General features: G+C 36.8%; 2 protein-coding genes across 2 annotated transcripts in view; both read left to right on the top strand.

The window, feature by feature from the left end:
- Positions 1–12: 12 nt before the first annotated feature.
- Positions 13–7,306, top strand: LOC146468127 (dynein axonemal assembly factor 4-like). Its single transcript, XM_085125084.1, has 9 exons — positions 13–242; positions 1,500–1,784; positions 2,000–2,285; positions 2,549–2,676; positions 3,343–3,446; positions 3,953–4,033; positions 4,538–4,610; positions 5,514–5,619; positions 5,892–7,306. Exons 1-9 carry the CDS (start codon positions 120–122, stop codon positions 5,990–5,992), a joined length of 1,287 nt encoding a protein of 428 aa, XP_084981210.1. The 5' UTR covers positions 13–119; the 3' UTR covers positions 5,993–7,306.
- Positions 7,307–9,273: 1,967 nt separating this feature from the next.
- Positions 9,274–23,726, top strand: part of LOC146468126 (uncharacterized) — a 41,697-nt gene continuing 27,244 nt past the window's right edge. The window contains exons 1-18 of the mRNA XM_085125142.1: positions 9,274–9,474; positions 10,251–10,319; positions 11,832–11,927; positions 13,858–13,953; positions 14,269–14,364; positions 14,799–14,894; positions 15,245–15,340; positions 15,643–15,738; positions 18,431–18,526; positions 18,899–18,994; positions 19,436–19,531; positions 19,754–19,849; positions 21,122–21,217; positions 21,562–21,657; positions 22,054–22,149; positions 22,573–22,668; positions 23,136–23,231; positions 23,623–23,718. Of these exons, the coding sequence (XP_084981268.1) occupies positions 11,837–11,927; positions 13,858–13,953; positions 14,269–14,364; positions 14,799–14,894; positions 15,245–15,340; positions 15,643–15,738; positions 18,431–18,526; positions 18,899–18,994; positions 19,436–19,531; positions 19,754–19,849; positions 21,122–21,217; positions 21,562–21,657; positions 22,054–22,149; positions 22,573–22,668; positions 23,136–23,231; positions 23,623–23,718 (1,531 nt within the window). The 5' untranslated portion in view covers positions 9,274–9,474; positions 10,251–10,319; positions 11,832–11,836. The remainder of the gene's footprint in view (positions 9,475–10,250; positions 10,320–11,831; positions 11,928–13,857; positions 13,954–14,268; positions 14,365–14,798; positions 14,895–15,244; positions 15,341–15,642; positions 15,739–18,430; positions 18,527–18,898; positions 18,995–19,435; positions 19,532–19,753; positions 19,850–21,121; positions 21,218–21,561; positions 21,658–22,053; positions 22,150–22,572; positions 22,669–23,135; positions 23,232–23,622; positions 23,719–23,726) is intronic.

Genomic DNA, 23,726 nt, shown 5'->3' with positions numbered 1-23,726 from the left:
GAAGACCTGGAAACCACTTAGAAACGCGCCTAGTTGATTTTGTGTTTGGGAAGAAAAATGAGCGAAGGAATGAAGACAAAAACAATGTTTATCCTTGTTTGACATCGCGATGTGTTAAAATGCCGATTCAAGTGAGGGACTACGTTTGGGAAGAAACTGATGAAACAGTCCTGATAAGTGTTCCGTTGAAAGGAGTGCCAGCAAATCGGGTGGATATATTTTCTGTTGATGACTACATCAAGGTTTGTCGGATCAGATATGAAGCAGATGTTATTCCGTCCTTGGTTCAATTATTATTTTCTTTTGTTTTTGTGCATGATGATGTATAATAACGCGTTTAAAACAAAGGAAAGCAAGAATTTACTAAACGAAAATCGAAACACAACGTGCATATGAGACTCATATCTACATATATGTAAACATGAAGCATATTAAATAGATAAGCACCTGTAATTGCCCGGTAGGAGAGGAGGTCGACTAGCAATAGAGTTATTTCAGTAGAGTTATGACTTAGAGTTAGAGTTAACGACTGCCAAAATGCTGAATTCAAGATTTTGGACGGCCAAAATCTTGAATTCAAGATTTTGGACGGCCAAAATCCTGAATTCGAGATTTTGGACGTCCAAAATCCTGAATTCAAGATTTTGGCAGTCCAAAATCTTGAATTCAAGATTTTGGACGGCCAAAATCTTGAATTCGAGATTTTGGACGGCCAAAATCCTGAATTCAAGATTTTGGACTGCCAAAATCCTGAATTCAAGATTTTGGAAGGGAGGCCAAAATCCTGAATTCGAGATTTTGGAAGGCCAAAATGCTGAATTCAAGATTTTGGAAGGCCAAAATCTTGAATTCAGGATTTTGGCAGTACAAAATCTTGAATTCAGGATTTTGTACGTCCAAAATCTTGAATTCAGGATTTTGGCAGTACAAAATCTTGAATTCAGGATTTTGTACGTCCAAAATCTTGAATTCAGGATTTTGTACGTCCAAAATCTTGAATTCAGGATTTTGGCAGTACAAAATCTTGAATTCAGGATTTTGTACGTACAAAATCTTGAATTCAGGATTTTGTACGTCCAAAATCTTGAATTCAGGATTTTGGCAGTACAAAATCTTGAATTCAGGATTTTGCAACTCTAACTCCACGCTATAACTCTATGAAGATAACTCCAATAGTAGCCGTCCCCGTAGGAGAGTATTCAAAGATGTCTAATTGATTCATTTCACACATGTTCAATTAGTGTTACTATAACAGACACCCTCCCGCAGTCAATGTTTTATGACATAAAAGGATCTTTTTACATGGAAAATCGCATGGTGTTATTGAGGGGATTAACATTTAACCCTTCTACCATGGGTGATGCTGCCCCCCACCCCCCACACCCTGAAAAAGTTTTCTCAGCAGTTGTGGCTGAACTCCTGTAATGACCTTTAAAATATGTGAAATACAATTGGTACTAAGGTACTATTTTTATATTCTGATCACACATGCCGTCTAGGCTAGCTATCCTCCATACATATTTGAAGCCTTCTTGTACAATGAAGTGGAAGATGCTAAAAGTAAGGCAACATTTGGTAATGGAATGATCAAGTTTCAACTTGTTAAGAAGAACCCAGTTCAGTGGAATCATTTACAAGCTGCAGAATCAGAAGACAAAGAGTTCATGAAAAGAAAAAGAGAAGAAGCTATCGGCAAAGCACATGAGAGAGCAGAGAAAGAAAGTGCATGCAAAGCTGCAGAGAGAAGAGAACAAGAAAAAATAGCACTTAGAGAGCAAATGAAGGTAATTAACAATAGGGAATTCTAATTTTTCCCTTGGAAGTGGTATTTGCCTCAAGGTTACTTCTGTATTAACTCAGAAATTTGAGCGCTGCCAGTGGTCAGTGAGTATCACTAATTTGAGTACTCACAAAACACTTTTCATTGATCATATTAAGCTAGAAGATTTCTCAATCCAAGACTTTTAAATAACTTTTTTTATGTGTATTAACCTTTCAGATAGAGCAGGAAGAAAGAGCCAAAATAGATGCAATTAAAGAAGAGGAACATAAGAATGCAATAGAGGCAATTGAAAGATGGAAAGAGAATCAAAGATTACAATCAAATCAAGAACAAGAAAGTTTAAAACAAGAAATGATAGGATCTCATGAAGAACCCATGTCTAGAGACAAAAAAGATGACCTGCCTGAGATGAATGCCGATATAAAAGTCAGTGAAATGCAGGAGACAAACCAAAAGCCAGCTGTAAAGAAACAGCCATCCCATAATAAACAAAGAACAAGTGGTAAATTGTATTTAATGTGTTAGTCTTAGTCCTTCCACTTTAGGATGTAGTCTTCTGTATCACTCTGCAAAATACATAAATTTTGTCTCTCTCTTTTTTTTTTTTTTACTCAGTGAATCTTAGTCCCTTTCCAATGCTGTCTCTTATCTTCTTGGTAGATAATCTCATAAACTTTCTACTTGAAAGTAAATAAGTTTTCTAAAAATTCATATTCTTGATGTGATAATTCACCAGTTACTTGGTTTTCCTTACTTCCTTTATAGCCAGAAAGAAGGACATGTTTGAGAAGCCAGTCCCAGAACCCAGATCATCTGGCTCCATTTCTGTGTCATTCACTCCAAGAGTTTTTAAGACAGCAGCCAGGGAATCTAAAGCACCAGAGGAGGAAGAGGTATCCCCTCCCTCCCCTCCCATCCTGTCCCCTCACCTCCCCTCCCCTTCTTCCCACACTGTGACCCATTGATTAAGCACAATCATAATACAGAGTAGGATTTTTGTGTCCTTTTAAAGAACACTTCGCTCCACCAAATTTGGCAACATGACCAAAGTGGTTAAACTCAGGAATCCTAATATGAAATATTGGCATGTTGTGTTTCTACTCAAACAGCGGACATTTTCAATAATTATATTCATGATCATTAGAGCAGAGTCTGGAGCAGAGAAAATGCGAGACATAATAATAACCAATAAGAATCATAATCATTGTCCTTTATTGATTCCCAAAAGCAAACATATTTCTGGATTATCTTATGGTACATTATAACTGCCTGTTTTTTTCCACTCATAACCCCATCTGTTATGTGCCATTCATGCTTCCCGTACACCTCCCAAGAAACCTTACAAAGAAGTTTTTTAAGGTTAACAAGGGCATTCATTCAGGTTTTTTTTATGTAATTACAGCTGGCTGTTAAACATCATTGAACAATCATATATATTACATGCATGTTCAGTGAGACTTGCACTTTTTCCTTATCATAAGCTTTAATATTGATTGTGGGACAAGAGGCAGCCTCCCTTGTTTGTTGTTTACCATGTTATGTATTTTTGCTTTTATCAGTGGCTTAAAAAGATGGCAAGTGCTGGTTGCAAAACGGATAACGCAAACAGTGATGCAGTTGATATGGAAGAAATGAATCCAGTATGGCTGAAAGACAAAGGAACGTAAGTTTGCTTTGTACTTATGGTTATATTGTTGAACCATCCAAGTTAGGCTTAATTTAGAAGAGAAGCAAAGAAAAATTAAATGATTTTTTCTGGCCCCAAATGGAAGAAAGGGATTGGGTGAAATAATTATTCTTGAGCCTTGTATTGGTTGTAAATATTGTGTTGCTCCAGTGTAACATGACATGACATGACATGACATGACATGACATGCATTCCATTTTTTACAATCCAACTAATAACTTTGTTTTTCGTCGTTGTCAATGAAAATTATGTCGTCAACTAACAGACCAGGGAAAACAGAAGCTGACAAAGTGGACTGGAATCCACCAATCATATTACATGCACACGACCTTTGACATATACCCCGTTGAACTTAAGAGCTTGTTCTCTTAGACTTCTGCCACAATTGTTGGTAGCAGTAAAAGCACAATAATGGTTTAGCTTTGAACTTTATTAAAAGGTACAGTGCAGTAATAGCTTTCTTTTTTATGTTCATTCCACAGTGGTTTTTACAAAGCTGGCAACTATGTTGCTGCAATCAATGCGTTTACGGCAGCCATTGTCCTGGATGACTCCATTCCATCATATCCTTTGTTTACTGTCTAGATAACTGTGTGTCGATCAATAATAAAGATTTTATCTATATTTATTTGACTATTTGCCCACTTTTTCCTTGTAATGACAATTAATAGTCAGTCACTTAATAACTCCGTGAATTTGCTTCTTTTTAAATAATTTTTTTGGTCAGAAATCAATATTGTTGCTCTTGCTGCATACAATTACATCTTCCACGAGTTGGAAATAAGGAAGTTTCTTCACATTGACATATTTTTGGGGAAATGTTGATACCTTTGGAAGTATTGTTGAATTAAAATAAAGGTGACATTTGTGCATTTTTACAGTGCAACGAACTCAACCGGGGCTATCGAAAAACCAACACTTGTTCTCGTTTTTGATTGGTTTATAAACTACCAAAGCCAGACTCCTTTGTTGTAAAAGTGACCTGTGATTGGCTGATCAATGTTGGGTGGCCCCGGTTGAGTTCGTTGCACTGTAATAAGGACAACTCTTTCCTTGACTTAACTCAGGTTGTATTCCAACAGAGCAGCTAGTCATCTTCAGCTCAAACAATACAGGGAATGTATACAAGACTGCACAAGTGTAAGACTTTTTAAAGATAGATTTCCTTGCGTTCCTTTTTTTGTCAATTTTTTTTAAGACAGCAACTGAAGATAATAGAGGACACCTGAACACTCGCTGGCGTGAAACCAAATTCTGGTACAAAAAATTTTAGCGGAAGGCGTTGTTTTTGGTTTTGCACCACAATGTTTAAAAGACATTATGATTGAGGAATTGTGCTCGCTCTTTGCCTGTGTCACTCGGTGAATAACATCATTCTCATTCATTCACCAGGCTAAAAATATACCATCACATTTTATGCCACGCATTGACTTTCAAATCCTAGCAGTATGCAGGATGTTTGTCCCATGAACCTAGTTTAATGATCTTAACTTCCACGAGTCTCCTGTAGCTCAGTGGTAGAACATCCGAGCTAGTAATCGAAAGGTCTTAGGTTCGACTCCTGATAGGAGCACTCGGATTAGTTCCTTTTTGCGAGTATGCCTGTGTCACTCACTGAATTGACAAATTTTATAAATATAGATTAACGGCACATTTCATTTTAGTCACTCCAAAATAATCAAAACCGCTTTATCTACGCTGTAAAAAAATGCGTATGGTCATACAACGGTACAGACAAGACTACGAGAATTATTCGAACCGTGTTAATTTTTATCGGTTCCATGCAATTTTTCCTCCGTAGTATAAACTGCCCCGGGTCACAGTAAAGAATAGCCTGCGAACGCAGACGTACTTCCGGCTGTCGGCGTTCGCAGGCTAAGCAAGGAAGAGTTATAATCGGAACTGTTTCAGTTTCTATCGGAGCCGTGCCAGTTTTTTCTTTGTCGTTTAGGTAAACAACCCTGTGGCCTAAACAGGAAAGGGCAACACCATGTTTCTTGCTCTTTTAACCTGTAAACAACCGTATTTGTTTTGTATTTCCAGGCGTTGGAACTCCTTGTTCCTCCTGTTGAGGCCAACCGAGCATCGAGATGTAAAGCGCATGTCAGAAGAGGAACTGCTCATATGCAAATGGCGGAATATGTGTCAGGTGAGTCAACAATTTATTTTCAGATGATAAACGCAATGAACGATTGATGAACATGTTTAAGGCCCGTTCACACCCCGCGATTTGCGCGAGATCGCCGAAAATCGCACCCCAAATCGCAGCTGAAATCGCGCCGTGTGAACGCGCCCTTACACATCCCTAGCACTGGTTGATAATCGCCATTGTGGCCACACCTTAGCTTCGTCCAATAAATTAAGTAATTCATGACAACGGTTTATGTCTTTTTTGTCAGCATCTTTTTCATTTCTGTTCAGCGCTTCAGGATTATGAATCAGCTCTCAGGCTTGATCCCCGAAACACAGATCTACAGAAAGACTCAGACAGGATAAGGAACATCATTCAAGGTTCTTCATAGCAGTGAACTTCTAATAGGAAGCAGGGAACCAGCTACGTGACAATAACTTTAAACCTGTGGAGCGCTCCATAACAGTCTCTAACAGGAGAACACAGGCTTAAAGGAACGTTTGGCTAGAAATGTAGTGGAAAGTGAAGGAATGGTGATGCTCTGACAACTGACAGTCTGAGGAAGGGCCTTGCAATAGTGAAGTCACTGTTTAAACAACCCATGAACTTTAGCGAGGAAGTCAACTAGAAAACAAAAAAAACTACAGTGCGTTTTTCCCTTTCAAACAACCATACGAAAATGTCAAGAGACCTACCCAAAAGCAAATTAATGGATGAGAGCGGGAACTGTGAAACAACTTCAATTTCCATTGGTCTTTCTTTTTTACTAAACAGTAAAGTTTGTTTTATATTCTTATGGGATGGGATTCAGGACCCAGAAAAACTGCAGGAAGAGGAATAAACTGAAAAGGAACGTTTAAAACACGTCTGTGTGATTAAACTTCAAAAGTTTCGTTAATTCGCGAAAGGATGCCTCGCTGCCACTTACATGAAAGCTATCGTATACTTTTTCATCCCATTTCGCACGTCTAACATAATTTACACTTGCATCTTGTTCCTTGTTGTCTGTTAAAAATGCACGATTATAAGACTAAGACTAAAAGAGGTTTTCTCTTTCTTGGATGAATAATGTAGCAGTTATGTAGCTATATTTCCAGTTAGAGATTTTATCGAGAGTCCTGGCCAGTGTGCGGCCTTTTTAAAAGAGCTTCCTTTTTATAGGAAATGAACACTCGATCAAATTAACCCAAATTTCAAGAGTAACTTTAATTTAATCTCTTGGAGAGTTTTTTTCAGCTGCGACCTTAAAAAAGTGGAGTAGTAATTTCCAAGACAATTTCTATTATTTTACGGCAATTTTTATATCCTTTGGTAGCAGCAGTTCAAAAATTCAAATCCAGTGTCTTCATTTAGAATTAGGCATAAATAAGCAGTTCAATCATTTTCTGCCATTCTGTCTTTCTTACTGGACATTTCCCATCATTCTGCATCAGACATTCTTCCAGGCGAGAACATAAGACCTACACACTCATGACTTCTCTTTTATTTTGATACTTTCTCCACTTTTTTTCGCGTTTGTTTCCTCCTTTTTTTTTAACTTTCTTTCCCTTTAAACTTGCGTTTATATGATAGTATGAATATATTCGTCTAAATTCAATACTGAACATTAGTCTTCAGTGGTAGTTTTAAATCGTTTTGCTCTTCGCAATGGTCCTGGGTCTAACTCCATTAGGTAAAGTATGGAGAATGAAAATTATAAAATATACATGTATACCGAGTGGTTCATTATCCTTAGGCAAATGGGATCTGGACTTCAGAGGCTGCGTTCCTTTTAGTTAAGAGCAAGGAAGCTAGCCTCCTTTGCCTCGTCTCACCAAGGTTGGGGAGGAAAGATTGCGTGACGAGCCAAAAGAGCGTCTGCAAGGAAGGCTACAAGGAGGGAGGCACGACCCTTGTCCCTCTTAACTGTACCTATGGGCTAATTAATAGCGTACTTAAGCAACGACGACAACGGCAACAAGAACAAAACAAACAGAAATGAAAAATAATTCTAATACAGCTGACTACTACCTTACTATATATTAACGAAGAGTAAATACGCTAAAAACGACAAAAAATAAATAAATAAATAACAAAAAAAAACAAAAAAAAAGCCAAAAAACAAGGGAAATTAGTCAGAATCAAGAAAATTATTTTTACAGCTTGACTTGCACCTTAGCTTTGCTAGTTTCAATTTGTGTTTTATTTTTAAGGATAGACAAAAAAGCATCGAAAAATTAATCTTCCTCATTTTTAGACGCGGTGTAAATTAAGTATTTAGCAATTATCAAGCAGAGGTTTAAACCAAGACACTGAGGCACGGTGTCTGTGATGCCATAAAGTGTTTGTGCTTCAGAGAGCGCGATCTCAATGTTGTTTTTTTTCGCGCCACCAAACTGAAAAATGTGTCCAAAACAGCTGAGCATTGGGGCAAGTTACGAAAAGGTGTGTGATTGTTTGCTTTCCAACGCATAAATGACAGTGGTCATGTTCTTTAATTCCGAATTTATATAATGTAGCGTTGGTGGGTAAGATGTGGTGTAAGATCTTGAACTGAAACATTGAGAGTTGTATGTCTTTCGTAGCACTGAAAGGCATCTCGTAAATTTGAGAAATTTGCTGTTCATTTAAATTAGCATTTCTGAGTCTTTTTTTGGCGGTGGCCGGAAAAAATTTCCTTTCAGCGAAAAAGTTGGTAGCAAGTTTAGAAAAAGCTTCTCAAGGGGAATTCTATCTATACTTATGGATTTATTCGATGGCGGTTGTAATTTACCTTTCATTATTTTTATCCAGTTACGAGGAATTGCTTTGCATAAACCGTAGTAGGTAAGAAAATTCGTTTTAAGACCAAAATAAGAGCAGAAGTCTTGGTGAGATAAAAAGGTATTGCCGTTGAAGAGATCTCCAATTTTTTCAACACCCGCTACATGCCATGCTTTGTAGTATACTGAATAATCGTTGATTCTAATAAAGCGGTTATTCCATAAGATTTCATTCAGTATTTCTTCTTTTGAGGAGGGAGTGAACGAGTTTATAGATTGTCAGGCCAACAAGGCTTTCTCGTAAAAGATCAATGGAATGTGTATGTTAAGATGTTTAAGTTCAAAGTTACATTTAAGGAGAAACAGACCACCAACTCGCTCTAGCAGGAAAACAGGAATGTGAGTCCAACTCGCGGTGGGATAGTTCCTGATTCACAAAATACTGACGCGGCACTTGCGCGCGTTAAACACTAAAACCTTTCAGATTTGTTGCAGCTTTTCGTTAGAAAGCTGAGTGAATATTAAACTGCGTCAAGATTGGCCTAAGTAAAAAAACTCAACGTCAAGACACTGCGACAATTCAGTGGCAAATTTGGCTGCTGTCATAGGATGGTTGATAGAATAAGGAGGAATAAAGACAATAGGACGACTTATTCGAATCCCTAAGCTTAAGGTTAACTAGATTTTGTACGTTTGAAACTGAAGCACCCTGAACTCGAAAATGAATCACCCTGAACTCGAAACCGAAGCAATCGGAGATCGAAACTCAGAAAACGAAACACCAACCCTGAATACGTAAAGATTACTAAAATAGGCATTAACAATGGGATATTTTAAGGATTTCAACTGAATAATATGTTTTAAATACTATGGAATGATTACGTCATCTGTGGCAAGTTGTAGGGCTTCCTTTGATGGTCTACTCCGGTTTATTAGGTCAATTACTTTATTTCGAGCGCCGTGTGTTGGGGTTCGTCAAGTTGGTGTTCAGAACTGTGGAACAACACTCGTCAGTTTAATTATCACTCATTTTATAACTTGTGACTAGTGGAACAAGTGCTTTTTTAAAATATTGATCATCAAACCCCGCCGTCCTACATCAAGCCATGTGACGATTTCACCAGCAACCAAGGTATGCAAAATGCTTTCCTCTGACAAAAACGTTAAACATAGAAGCATTTAATTATGAATTATATTTATAATAACACAACATTAACGGACCAAATCAGGAATTGTACGCGCGTTGTCGGCAATGGCTAGACAAAGCTAGCGAATCTAACATTACTAACTAAGCTAGTTTCGGTAACATAGATTTTGACTGAGTGTCGTATTTTAACTGTTTTATGCATAAGGGGGAAAATAGTTAGAAAAATCTCGGCAAATGAAGTGGGTGATATATCCTTTTGCCCCCCTGATTCCAAATTTTAGTCTCCTCTCTCATTTAACTGGTTTGAGGGAAGCCTCACAGACAATTTAATTAACTACCGCCTGGTATCTGTCATTGAAGTCGGCGCTAAAATCTGAAAACTGAGCTCTTCACTGAACTGTTTCTTACGCAGAAAATCGCTACTGTTCTTCTTGAAGCCATTAGAAGCCGTCAGTACTCGGCACATTATATTTCTAAGTCGGTTTATTAAATCTCTGTAATTCAGTAATACATACTTTGTTTCCACATAACAAATAAAGGAACGCATCGTTTTATGCCAAGTAAGTGTATTTTGGAAGGGCCTGTAGAGAGTCATAGCGCCTTATATGTAGCCGGATGATCGACATTTCACACTATAGTATTATCCCACGAAAGTCACTGCATCGTTAAAGGCAACGCCTGGCATGAGATCACTGTGCGTTTGGTTTACAGAAAGTCCGCCTCCTTAACATTTTTCGTTCCTATCGCCTTCTTTCTTGTAGAAGGAGGTCGGTCGGTTTAAAAAGCGAAGAAGTAGAAAACTCCAAGCGAGTTATTTTTCAATCTTCCGGGTAAGTTGACAAAAATGTTTAAATTGCGCAGCGCCTTCGCCAAGGTACTTGAGTAGGAATTGAAAAATAGGCCCTAGAACATCAAAAGAAGCCCCGACGTTTCAAGCTAGTATTTTTATACCCTGAAGAGGACAGCAAAGAAATATTGTCCCGTCCCCGGGCGCTTTATTTATCAACTGCGACTTATTCTTTATCTTAAACACGACCGCCACTCCGCTTTTTTATTTATGGCTTCAAGCCGTCATCATTCCAAAAGGTATTGGAAGCATGAGCTCCGTTACGATGACAGAATTTAGATTCAGGGTGATATTAAGATTTATTATTCCACTATTATGTCATTTCACCAAATAAGGTCAAGAGAACACGCAAAATATGAGACCGTAATACACTGTAATGTCCCGGTTTGACTGGTTTACAACAGAGCGAATACGGACGGAAAAGGCAGAAAAAAGGAGCAACAATGGCCGGACTGGACGAAGAATAGTTTTTGAAACGATACAAGCTCAAAAACAAGTTTTTAGCATGCCAATCACTTGTCATTTATCTTTTCATTTTATCCAATCAAATTAAAGACATCTAACTGGCTTTCTGAGTTGTTTACATCATTCGTACGCGCCATATACCGATGGACAGATAATGCCGGGTGTATTTCAAAACTGTTACCAAAACAGAGAAGCCAAAATAACAAAATCTTTTTGTAGTGGAATAATAAATCTCTTATTCGATGGTTTTACATATAATACTCGCGGACATTTTGCTCATTGCTCGTATTTTTCCGAGCCCCGGAGGGGCGAGGAAAAATACTACGCAACTCGCAAAATATCCACGCGTATTATATGTAAAACCATCAAATAAGATATATGCATTAAAAGCAAAAAAAAAAAAAAAAAAACACAGGAACAATCGCGAAAACAGAAGCAGGCAATGAATTCGAAATTTTTTTTTTTTTTTATTGTTTTCTGAAAAATTTGGTCGGTTGGCGGATAGAAAACGAAACCTTTGTGAAATATGGCAAAAAAATCCCTTGTGCTTGCATAGGTAGTAAGACAGGCATCTGTTGTCATTCTTTTTTTTATAAATAAGCGCATAAAATAAGCTTGTTCTACAGGCTAGCGTTTACGCCGCAAACCAGAGGCCTTAAAGACAGAAACAGTGTCCTCATGAGATCTTAATTTGAAAGCTCAATTTCACTGTTATATGTTTGAGAAAACATTTAACAGTATAATTAACAATAAAAACAGGAAAAAGCTCGATGAAAGATAGTTTTACTGCCATTGAGCTTTGCGCTTGAAACCGCTGTTAACTATCAAATATCTGTATGATAACAGAAGACGACGACGTGGCCTCACTCTGCGCGCTAAACGAAAGTGGATGAAAATTATTCACGCACCGTGATAAACAATAGAGACGACTGACACACTGTGCAACATGATAAGCTGAAGCAGCGTTGCTTCCTAAGTTACATTTACACTTTATAAGCTGAGTATACTGATTCAATATTTGATCTCTCAGCATCCATGGCAAGCAGTGAAAACAAAGCCAAAACTGAAAGTGACGTCACAACAGCTGATGAAGAGACTTTGGATTTTGATGATGACACTTCGAAAGGTTTGGATTCATGTTATTCTCTTAACGGCAGTCGTTGTTAGACTGGAAAACTGTTCAATGTTAATCTTCACAGTTGAAAGAGAACTGAGTTAAGTGCATAGGTGAAGATGCAGGAAACGCTTCCTGTAGATCCGCCAGACTGGTTATGAACTCTTTCCGGTTTTCAGTTTTGTTTGTTGTTGTTTTCAATTGCATACTTGTTTGTTTGAATGTTTTTATAACGTTTAATCAGTTGTTTCTGTTTTTTTTTATTTCAAGCAATTGTTCATTCAACGTTCACGCAATCATTAAGGCTTCAGGCTCTCATTCAATGAATGACAAATCCGATTCCGGGTTTCGATCAGCCGCCGCCACTTTGCTACAAGCGGTCAAGCGCCCATCAATCCCAAAGGTGTTAAAAGACATCGTGGTGAGCTGGGGGGCGGATTCAGATTTCAAGACCATATTAGCATTCAAAGCAAAAAAAAAAAAAAAAAAAAAAAAAAAAAAAAAAAAACTTGAGAATACTCGCCAAAAGGAAGCAGGAAAAGAATTCGAAACCTCTTTTTTTTTGTTGCATTTTTCGCAAAAAGAAAAAAAAAGAGTGAATTAACAGATGGAAAAAGGCAATCTTTATTAAAATGGGCCAAACTCATGCCGATGCTATACTTTTATTAACACATTGAGTCCAACTGGAGTTAATTTCTGTGTGATAATTCGAGAAAATTTGGAACCTAATTTAATAATCGAATTCACTCTAGACATTTTGCTTTACGTTCTACTGTACATGTCAAGGAAAAATAGACATAAAAATTTCATTGAAAAACATTTTAACTGGATATAAGCACAGCAAGCGAGACCATGTATTCTTTCATAAATTATATATACATAATAATTTCGTTTTCCATGCATAGATGAAGTTACATAAGTTGTAACTGGCGCGTCATATGACCGAAAAAATAATAGAAAATCTGCCAAAAGCAAAATATTTCGACTCTATATTTGCGTGGATGGAAAATGTTTCGGACAGTTTTTTTAATAATAATAATAATAATAATAATAATAATAATAATAATAATAATAATAATAATAATAATAATAATAATAACAATAATAATAATAATAATTTAGAATAATAATAATAATAATGACCGCTTATCTTTAATTATTGCATTTAAAAACTGAATTACAGGTATAAAATACAGGCTTCAAAAATTGACACTAGTATAATAATAGGATTATGTTTATTCGTTCGTCCGAAAATGTTTGAGATTTAATTTTTTGCGTTTGTGTTCGTTCTTACGCTTGCTTTCATTTGCACTTGACAAAAAACTTTTGTTTTGTGCGCTTGTGCTATGGAAGCCTGCAAAACAGGCATGTTGTTCATTCTCCTGTATGAAATGAGTCTGTTCTACAGGCTAGTGCTTAGGTCACAAACCAGGCCTTAATTGCAGAATCAGAAACAAATTTTAATTTCAAGCCTCAATTTCACTGTTATATGTTCCAGAGAACGATTATTCATCGCGTTATAACAGCAGAAATAAGCTCAATGATATCAAATTCTTACAGCCATCGAGTTTTTGAGCTTGAAAACGGCTTTTTATTGAAAGTAACGTCAAGTATCGGTATGATCCAGAAGACAACGACGTGCCATCAGTTTGAGTGCTAAACGGAAAAAGACGAAACTTCTTGACGGATCGTGCAACGTGATAAGCTGAAATAACGTTGTAGCCTGTTTATATCCTGCCAAGAAATAAATTGTCATTATACTTCGAAACTGTTCTACGTTAAAGTAAATTCATAACTACTGGCAGATAGGATTGGCTGTATACAAACTGAAAATTATAACGTTGACGTCACTGTTACAGTGTGTGTCTAGTCATAGTTCAGCATCAAAGTTACAGTTACACTTTATAAACTGATTATACCTATTAAATATTTGATCTCCCAGCATTTATGGCAAGCAGTGAAAACAAAGCCAAAACTGAAAGTGACGTCACACTAGCTGGTGAGGAGGCTTCGGATTTTGATGATGACACTTCGAAAGGTGAGGATTCATGTCATTCTATTAACAGAAGTCGTTTTTATACCTAAAAACTGTTCTGCTTTATGTTTAGAAGCTTTAAGACACACTACTTTATCGTAGCATTTAATTGATGGAGTACAGTTTTACACTTTTATTTATTTATTTATTTATTTAATAATTATTGTTGTCTGCGACTTTATTTATATTTTCTGTTATCCTTTTACACATCAGTAAAGCGCACTTGATCATCTTATATGAAAAGCTGCGCAATGTAAATTTTACAGTTACACTTATAAGCTGAGCATACTGATAAAATTTAAATATTTGATCTTCCAGCATCCATGACAAGCACTGAAAACAAAGCCAAAACTGAAAGTGACGTCATACCAGCTGGTGAGGAGACTTTGAAGTGTGATGATGACACTTCGAAAGGTGAGGATTCGTGTTATTCTCATACCAGAGGTCGTTGTGAGACTGGAAAATTGTTCAATGTTAATCTTCGCATTTGTAACAGAACTGAGTTAAGTGCGTGGATGAAGATACAGCAAACGCCTCCGTAGATCCGCCAGAACTGGTTACAAACTCTTTCCGATTTTCGGTGTTGTTTGTTTGTTGCTGTTTTTATTTGCATGTTTGCTTGTTTGATTGTTCTTACAATATTTTATAGTTTTTATTTTTGTTTGTATTTATTTATTTATTTATTTATTTATTTATTTATTTCTTACAATTGTTCGTTTAACGTTCACGCAGACATTGATGCTTCAAGCTTTCAGTCAATGACTAAAACAAATCCAGTTCCGGGTTTTTATGAGCCGACGCCCTTTTAACCTTAGTATACTAGTTAGATATTCGATTGCATTTTCCAGCATCCATAGCAAGTAGTGAAAACAAAGCCAAACCTGAAAGTGACGTCACACCAGCTGGTGAGAAGACTTTGGATTTTGACGATGACACTTCGAAAGGTGAGGCATCATGTTATTCTCTTACCAGAAGTCGTTGTCAGACTGGAAAACTATTAAATCTTAATCTTCACAGTTGTAAGAGAACTGAGTTTAGTGCATGGACGAAGATACAGCAAACGCCTCCTTTCCGTCAGCCTGTTTTATTCCCCCAACGGAAAAATTGTCATTATGCTTTGAAACCGTGTCCGTTAATGTAATATTGCTGGAAAAAAGGTTTGGCTGTATACACACTGAAAATTAATAGTTCACCTCATTTTTATAGTGTGTGTCCAGGCATAGCTTAGCATCTAAGTTTCATTCACCCTTTATAAGCTGAGTATACTGATTAAATATTCGATTTCATTTCTCAGCATCCATGGCAAGCAGTGAGAGCAAAGCCAAACCTGGAAGTGACGTCACAACAGCTGCTGAGGAGACTTCAGATTTTGATGATGACACTTCGAAATGTGAGAATTCATGTTATTCTCTTAACAGAAGTCGTTGTTAGACTGGAAAACTGTTCGGTGTTAATCTTCACAGTTGAAAGAGAACTGGGTTAAGTGCATAGGTGCTGAGATACAGCAAACGCCTCCGTAGATCCACCAGAACTGGTTAGAAACTCTTTCCGGTTTTCGGTGTTGTTTGTTTGTTGCTGATTTTATTTGCATGTTTGTTTGTTTGATTGTTCTGATTATGTTTATCGTTTTTTTAATTATTATTTACCGGCATGACCTTAGTATACTGATTAATATTTGTTATCATTTCCCAGCATCCATGGCAAGCAGTAAAAGCAAAGCCAAACTTGAAAGTGACGTCACACCAGCTGGTGAGGAGACTTTGGATTTTGATGATGACACTTTGAAAGGTGAGGATTCGTGTTAATCTCTTACCAGAAGTCGTTGGACTGGAAAACTGTTCAATGTTAATCTTCACAGCTGAAAGGTTGCTTAGTTCAGTGCATGGATAAACATACAGGAAACGCCTCCGTAGATCCGCCAAAATGGTTACAACCTTTTTCCGGTTTTCGGTGTTGTTTGTTTGATCAGCCGCCGCCGTTTTAATCTTAGAGCACTGATTAAATATTCGATTGCATATCGTAACTGACTGGAAAGCTGCGCGATATAAATTTTACAGTTACACTTATAATCTGAGTATACTGATTAAATTTAAATATTTGATCTTCCAGCATCCATGACAAACACTGAAAACAAAGCCAAAACTGAAAATGACGTCAGACCAGCTGGTGAGGAGACTTCGAAATTTGATGATGACACTTCGAAAGGTGAGGATTCATGTTATTTTCTTACCAGAAGTCGTTGAGACTGGAAAACTGTTCAATGTTAATCTTCACAGTTGAAAGAGAACTTTGTTAAGTGCATGGGTGAAGATGCAGCAAACGCCTCCTGTAGGTCCGCCAGACTGGTTATGAACTCTTTCCGGTTTTCGGTTTTGTTTGTTGTTGTTTTCAATTACATTAAAGTTGTTTCTGTTGTTTTTATTTCAAGCAATTGTTCATTTAACGTTCACGCAAACATTAAGGCTTCAGGCTCTCATTCAATGATTGAGAAATCCGATTTCGGGTTTTGATCAGACCCCGCCATTTTGCTACGAGCGCCCATCAATCAATCCCAAAGGTGTTAAAAGACATCGTAATGACGGCGGATTCAGATTTCCAGACCATATTAGCAATCAAAGAAAAAAAATACGGCAATCAAACAAACAACAAAAAAGAAAAAAAAAAACGCGAGAATACGCGAAAAGGAAGCAGAAAATGAATTCGGGAAATTTTCCGCAAAAAAAAAAAAAAAAAGAGTGAATTAGCCGATGGCAAAAGACAATCTTTATTATAATGGCTTAACTCATGCATATTTTTGTGCCATGCTATTATTAATACACTGAGTCAAACTAGAGTTAGTTTCTGTGTGATAATTCGAGAAAATGTGGAACCTAATTTAATTGTCGAATTCAGCCTAGACACTTTGCTTTACGTTCTACTGTACAAGTGAAGGATATGTAGACATCAAAATTTCATGGAAAAACATTTTAATTGGATATAAGCACAGTAAGCGAGACCATGTATTGTTTCATAAACTATGTATACATAATAATTTCGTTTTCCATGTATAGCTGAAGTAATATTAGTTGTAACTGGCGCGTCATATGACCGAAAAAAAAAATGATTAAAAATCTGCCGAAAGCAAAATATTTGGACTTTATATTTGCGTGGATGGAAAATGTTTCGGCGAGTAATAATAATAATAATAATAATAATAATAATAATAATAATAATAATAATAACAACAACAACAACAACAACAACAAAAACAACAACAACAACAATAGTAATAATAAAAATAATAATAATAATAATAATAATAATAATAATAATAATACAGTCGACTCCCCCTTAATTCGAACCTTAAAGGGAAATTGAAAAAGGTTCGAGTTATTGGGAGTTCGAGTTATCGAGGGTAAAATTATATAGAAAATGACCTTAAAGGAAAGGAAAATTGGTTCGAGTTAGCGCGAGGATCGAGTTAGCGAGGGATCGCGTTATCGGGAGTCGACTGTAATGACCTTTATTAGGCAACATTGCATTTAAAAACTGAATTACAGGCCGGGATAAAATACAAGCTTGAAAAATTGACACTACTATAATAATACGATAATGTTTATTCGTCCAAAAATGTTTGAGATTTAATTTTTTTGCATTTGTGCTCGTTCTTACGCTTGCTTTCATTTGCACTTGACAAAAACCTTTTTTTTGTGCGCTTGTGCTATGGAAGCCTGCAAAACAGGCCTGTTGTTCATTCTCCTGTATGAAATACGTCTGTTCTACAAGCTAGGGCTGATGTCACAAACCAGGCCTTACGGGCAGAAACAGTGTCACTTACGGATGTCTCCTCTTTCAAATAAATTTTAATTTCAAGCCTCAATTTCACTGTTATATGTTCTAGAAAACGACTATTCATCCCGTTATAAAAGTAGAAAAATGGTCAATGAGATCAAATTCTTACAGACATGGAGTTTTTGAGCGTGAAACCAACTTTTTATTAAAAGTAACGTCAAGTATCGGATGATCCAGAAGACAAGGACGTGGCCTCAGTTTGAGCGCTAAACGGAAGCGGACAAAACTGCTTGACGGACCGTGCAACGTGATAAGCTGAGACAACGTTGTAGCCTGTTTATATCCTGCCAAGAAATAAATTGTCATTATACTTCGAAACTGTTCTACATTAAAGCAAATTCAAAACCGCTGGAAGATAGGATTGGCGGTAAAGATGAGTTACATTGCCACTATGTTGGTGGACAAAACAAAAGAAAATTTGCTCACAGAGTTTGCATAAAAATGGAAGTTAACTACCAGAGGAGAAAAAACCTTATTGTCCCTGTCCACCAACATGGCCGCCATGACGTCACATGCAAACTATCAATACAAACTGAAAAAGTAAAACGTTCACTTCACTGTTAGAGCGTGTGTCCCGTCATAGTTTAGCATGTAAGTTATAGTTACACTTTATAAGCTGAGTATACTGATTAAATATTTGATTTCCCAGCATCCATGGGAAGCAGTGAAAGCAAAACCAAACCTGAAAATGACGTCACACTAGCTGGTGAGGAGACTTTGGACTTTGTTGATGACACTTCGAAAGGTGAGGATTCATGTTATTCTCAATCTCTTACCAAAAGTTGTTGAACTGGGAGTTGTTCAATGTTAATCTTCTCATTTGTAAGAGAACTGAGTTAAGTGCATGGGATGAAGATACAATAAACGCTTCCGTAGATCCGCCCAAACTCTTGTTTGTTGCTGTTTTTATTTGCATGTTTGTTTGTTTGGTTGTTCTTATAAAGTTTTAACGTTTTCTTTCCGTTTTTATTCTAACAACTGTTCGTTTAACGTTCACACAATCATTGAGGCTTCAAGCTCTCAGTCAATGGCTAAAACAAATTCAGTTCCGGGTTTTGATCAGCTGACGCCGCTGTAATCTTAGATTACTGATTAAGTTTTCGATTGCATATCGCAGCATCCATAGCAAGCAATGAAAACAAAGCCAAACCTGAAAGTGACGTCACACCAGCTGGTGAGGAGACTTTGGATTTTGATGATGACACTTTGAAAGGTGACAATTCATGTTATTATCGTGACAGAAGTCGTTTTTAGACCAGAAAACTGTTCTGCTTTACGTTAAGAAGCTTTTAAACACACGCTACTTTAACGTAGCATATAATTGATGGAGTACAGTTTTACAATTTCTTTTACACGGTTTAAGTTTTAACAATTATTGTTATCTGCGATTATATATATATATTTAATGCTATCCTTTCACACAGGTAAAGTGCACTTGATCATCTTATATGGAAAGTTGCACAATATAAATTTTAATATTATAATTAATACAATTATTGCTAATATTATTTATGCAATTTGTTGTTGGCAAAACGTTTTAACTGCAACATTGCAGAGTGTCTCCAGGAACAGTAAGCATCTACGTTACTTTACTGGTATAACCTCAACCTCGTTCCCTTTCTGCATTGATTAAATATCTGATTTCATTTCCCAGCATCCATGGCAAGCAGTGAAAGCAAAGCCAAAAGTGAAGGTGACGTCACACCAGCTGGTGAGGAGAATTTGAAGCTTGGTGATGACACTTCGAAAGGTGAGGATTCATGTTATTCTCTGTCCTGAACTCGTTATTAGACTGGAAAACTGTTTAATGTTTATCTTTGCAGTTGTAAGAGAACTGAATTAAGTCCATGTATGAAGATACAACAAAGGCCTCTTAATGTCAAGTACAGTGTGTGTCCAGTCATAGTTTAGCATGTAAGTTACAGTTACACTTTATAAGCTTAGTATACTGATTAAATATTTGATTTCCCAGCATCCATGGCAAGCAGTGAAAGCAAACCCAAACCTGAAAGTGACGTCACACCAGCTGGTGAGGAGACTTTAGATTTTGATGATGACACTTCGAAAGGTGAGGATTCATGTTATTCTCTTACCAGAAGTCTTTGTTTTACAGAAAAACTGTCCTGTGTTAGTCTTCACAGTTGAAAGATAACTGAGTTAAGTGCATGGACGAAGATACAGCAAACGCCTCTTAACTGTAAACCCTACCCTCTCCTCTCCTAAGTGTAGAGCCGCCAGATTGGTTAGAAACTTTCTCTGGATTTTTGGTTTTGTTTGTTTGTTTGCTGTTGCTGTTTGCTTGTTAGTTTGTTTTTAATGGTTTATTTGTTGGCTTTGTTTAGATATGTATCAACTTATTATGAAATGAAAAGTGTTTACTCAATTCGTAACTCTACTTCGATGTTGCTGTTTAATATACAATGCCTTTCGTGATGGCAAGGTTTGAGTGAACTCTGTGAAATTAATTTAAAAGTGCAGCTCAATATTGTACCGTTTGTCTTTGTCCAATATCTATCTTACAGTTGACAATTAATCCATGTATTGTTGATGATTTAACTTAAAAATAAAAATAATCGAACCCTCGCGAAAACGAAAGCAGGCAATACATTCGAAACTTTTTATTTTCTCAGTGAAACAAATACCGTAGTTGTTTGGCCAGTAGAAAACGAAACCTTTATGAAAAATAGCAAAAAATCTCTTGTTTAGTACCTTTGCGCTTAGGTAGACAGTAAAACGGGCATCTTTAGGCATGTTTTGTGTGTAATACCTGAACACTAGCTGGTGAGCTGTCTCACTAAAGCTTAACGTAGCTACACAATAAACTTGATTTGACCGGACTTGACTTAGTTATTCTTTCTTTATGAGTGAGCGCGTAATTAGCTTGTTCTACAGGCTAGTGTTTTGGCCACAAACCAGGCCTATCTCCTGTGTAAATTCTAAATTCGAAACCTCGAATTCGCTTTTATATGTTCCAAAAAACATAACATTTTAAATAACAATGAAAACAGGAAAAGCTCGGTGAAAGATATTTTTACAGCTATCAAGTGTTGTCCGTGAAACGCTTTTACTTGAAAGTAGCGTCTGGTAGCGTCAAGTATCTGAGGTTAGAAGACGACTACGTGGTCTCACTTTGGATGGAAACGAATGAAAATCAGTCGAAAAAAAAAAAAGTAGAAAGAAGTAAATTATCAATATTCTCCGAAGTGGCTTTGCGCTTACACACTTAATTGCTGGCAATATTGTAGAATGTATCCAGAAACAGTTTAGCATCTGCGTTACAGTTTACACTTCACCGGCATAAACTTAGTAAACTGATTAAATATTTTGATACATTTCCCAGCATCCATGGTAAGCAGTGAAAGCGAAGCCAAAACCGAAAGTGATGTCACACCAGCTGGTGAGGAGAATTTGAAGCTTGATAATGACACTTCGAAAGGTGAGGATTCATGTTATTCTCTTACTTGAAGTCGTTATCACACCTGAAAACCGTTCAATGTTATTCTTCACAGTTGTAAGAGAACTGAGTTTAGTGCATGGGCGAAGAAAGAGGAAACGCCCCCGTTTCGTCAGCCTGTTTTATTTCGCCCACAGATAAATTGTCATTATGCTTCGACACTGTGTCTGTTAATGTAATATTGCTGGAGATAAGGTTTGGTTATATATAACTAAAAATTAAAAGTTCACCTCATTGTTATACTGTGTGTCTAGGCATGGTTTAGCATCTAAGTTGCATTTACACTTTATAAGCTGAGTATACTGATTAAATATTTGATTTCCCAGCATCCATGGCAAGCAGTGAAAGCAAAGCCAAAACTGCAAGTGACGTCACACCAGCTGGTGAGGAGACTTTGGATTTTGATGATGACACTTCGAAAGGTGAGGGTTCATGTTATTCCGTTAACAGAAGTCGTTGTTACGCTGGAAAACTGTTCTGTGTTAATCTTTACAGTTGAAAGAGAACTGGGTTAAGTGCATGGATGAAGATACAGCAAACGCCTTCGTAGATTCGCCAGAACTGGTTAAAAACTCTTTCCGGTTTTCGGTGTTGTTTGTTTGTTGCTGTTTTTATTTGCATGTTTGTTTGCTTTATAAAGTTTTATCGTTTTATTTTTTCTTTTATTTATTTTTAACAATTGTTCGTTTAACGTTCACCCAAACATTGAGGCTTCAAGCTCAGTCAATGGCTAAAACAAATCCAGTTCCGGGTTTTGATCAGCCGCCGCCGTTTTAATCTTAGATTACTGATTAACTATTCGATTGCATTTTCCCCAGCATCCATGGCAAGCAATGAAAACAAAGCCAAACCTGAAAGTGACGTCACACTAGCTGGTGAGGAGACTTTGCATTTTGATGATGACACTTCGAAAGGTGAGGATTCATGTCATTATCGTAACAGAAGTCGTTTTTAGAACAGAAAACCGTTCTGCTTTACGTTAAGAAGCTTTTAAAGACACTACATTAACGTAGCATATAATTGATTGAGCACAATTTTACAACTTCTTTTTCTCAGTTTAAGTATTAATAATTATTATAATCTGCGATTATATATCTATTTACTGCTATCCTTTCACACATGTAAAGTGCACTTGATCATCTTATATGGAAAGTTGCGCAATATAAATTTTAATATTATCATTATTACAATTATTATCAATATTATTTATGCACTTTGTTGTTGGCAAAACGTTCTAACTGCAATATTGCAGAGTGTCTCCAGGAACAGTAAGCATCTACGTTACTTTACCGGTATAACCTTACCGCGCTGATTAAATATCTGTTTTCATTTCCCAGCATCCATGGCAAGCAGTGAAAGCAAAGCCAAAAGTAAAGGTGACATCACACCAGCTGGTGAGGAGAATTTGAATCTTGATGATGACACTTCGAAAGGTGAGACACCATGTTATTGTCTGACTCGTTGTTAGACTGGAAAACTGTTCAATGTTAATCTTCACAGTTGAAAGAGGACTGAGTTAAGTGCATGGATGAAGATACAGCAAACGCCTCTTAACTCTTAACTGTTAACTTTTGGTTTAGCTCGTTTATTGTTGTTGTTGTTTGCTTGTTAGTTTGTTTTTAATGGTTTATTTGTTGGCTTCATTTATTTATGTAGTTATTTATTATGGGATGAAAAGTGTTTGCTCAATACTTAGTAACAATTTGTAATTCTTCTTCGATATTGCTGTGCAATATGCAATGCTGTTCGTAATGACAAGGTTTGAGAGGACAAAGGGAAATGTAAAACTTCAGCTCAGTACTGTACAGTTTGACTTTGTTCAGTAGGTAACTTACGGTTGACAATAAGTCCATGTATCGGTAATTATTTAAGCTAAACATAAAAATATTTGTTTTCCCAGCATCCATGGCAAGCAGCGAAGTCAAAGCCAAACCTGGAGGTGACGTCACACCAGCTGGTGCGGAGACTTTGCATTTTGATGATGACACTGCGAAAGGTGAGGATTGATGTTATTCTCTTACCAGAAGTCGTCGGAGGGGGAAACTGTTCAATTTTAATCATCTCATTTGTAAGAGAACTGGGTTAAGTGCATGGATGAAGTTACAATAAACGCCTACGTAGGTCCGCCAAACTCTTTCCAGGTTTTGGTGTTGTTTGTTTGTTGCTGTTTTTATTTGCATGTTTGTTTGATTGATTGTTGTTATAATGTTTTATCGTTTTCCTTTTTCTTTTTATTTATTTCTAACAATTGTTCTTTTAACGTTTACGCAAACATTGAGGCTTCAAGCTCTCAGTCAATGGCTAAAACAAATCCAGTTCCGCGTTTTGATCAGCTGACGCCGCTGTAATCTTATAGTACTGATTAAATTTTCGATGGCATATCGTAGCATCCATAGCAAGCAGTGAAAGCAAAGCCAAAACTGAAAGTGACGTCACACCAGCTGGTGAGGAGACTTTGGATTTTGATAATGACACTTCGAAAGGTGAGAAT

Source organism: Pavona decussata, unplaced genomic scaffold, assembly GCF_977016875.1.
Source record: "Pavona decussata unplaced genomic scaffold, jaPavDecu1.1 SCAFFOLD_133, whole genome shotgun sequence".
Classification (NCBI taxonomy): Eukaryota; Metazoa; Cnidaria; class Anthozoa; order Scleractinia; family Agariciidae; genus Pavona; species Pavona decussata.
This window is presented reverse-complemented; position numbering and strand designations above follow the sequence as displayed.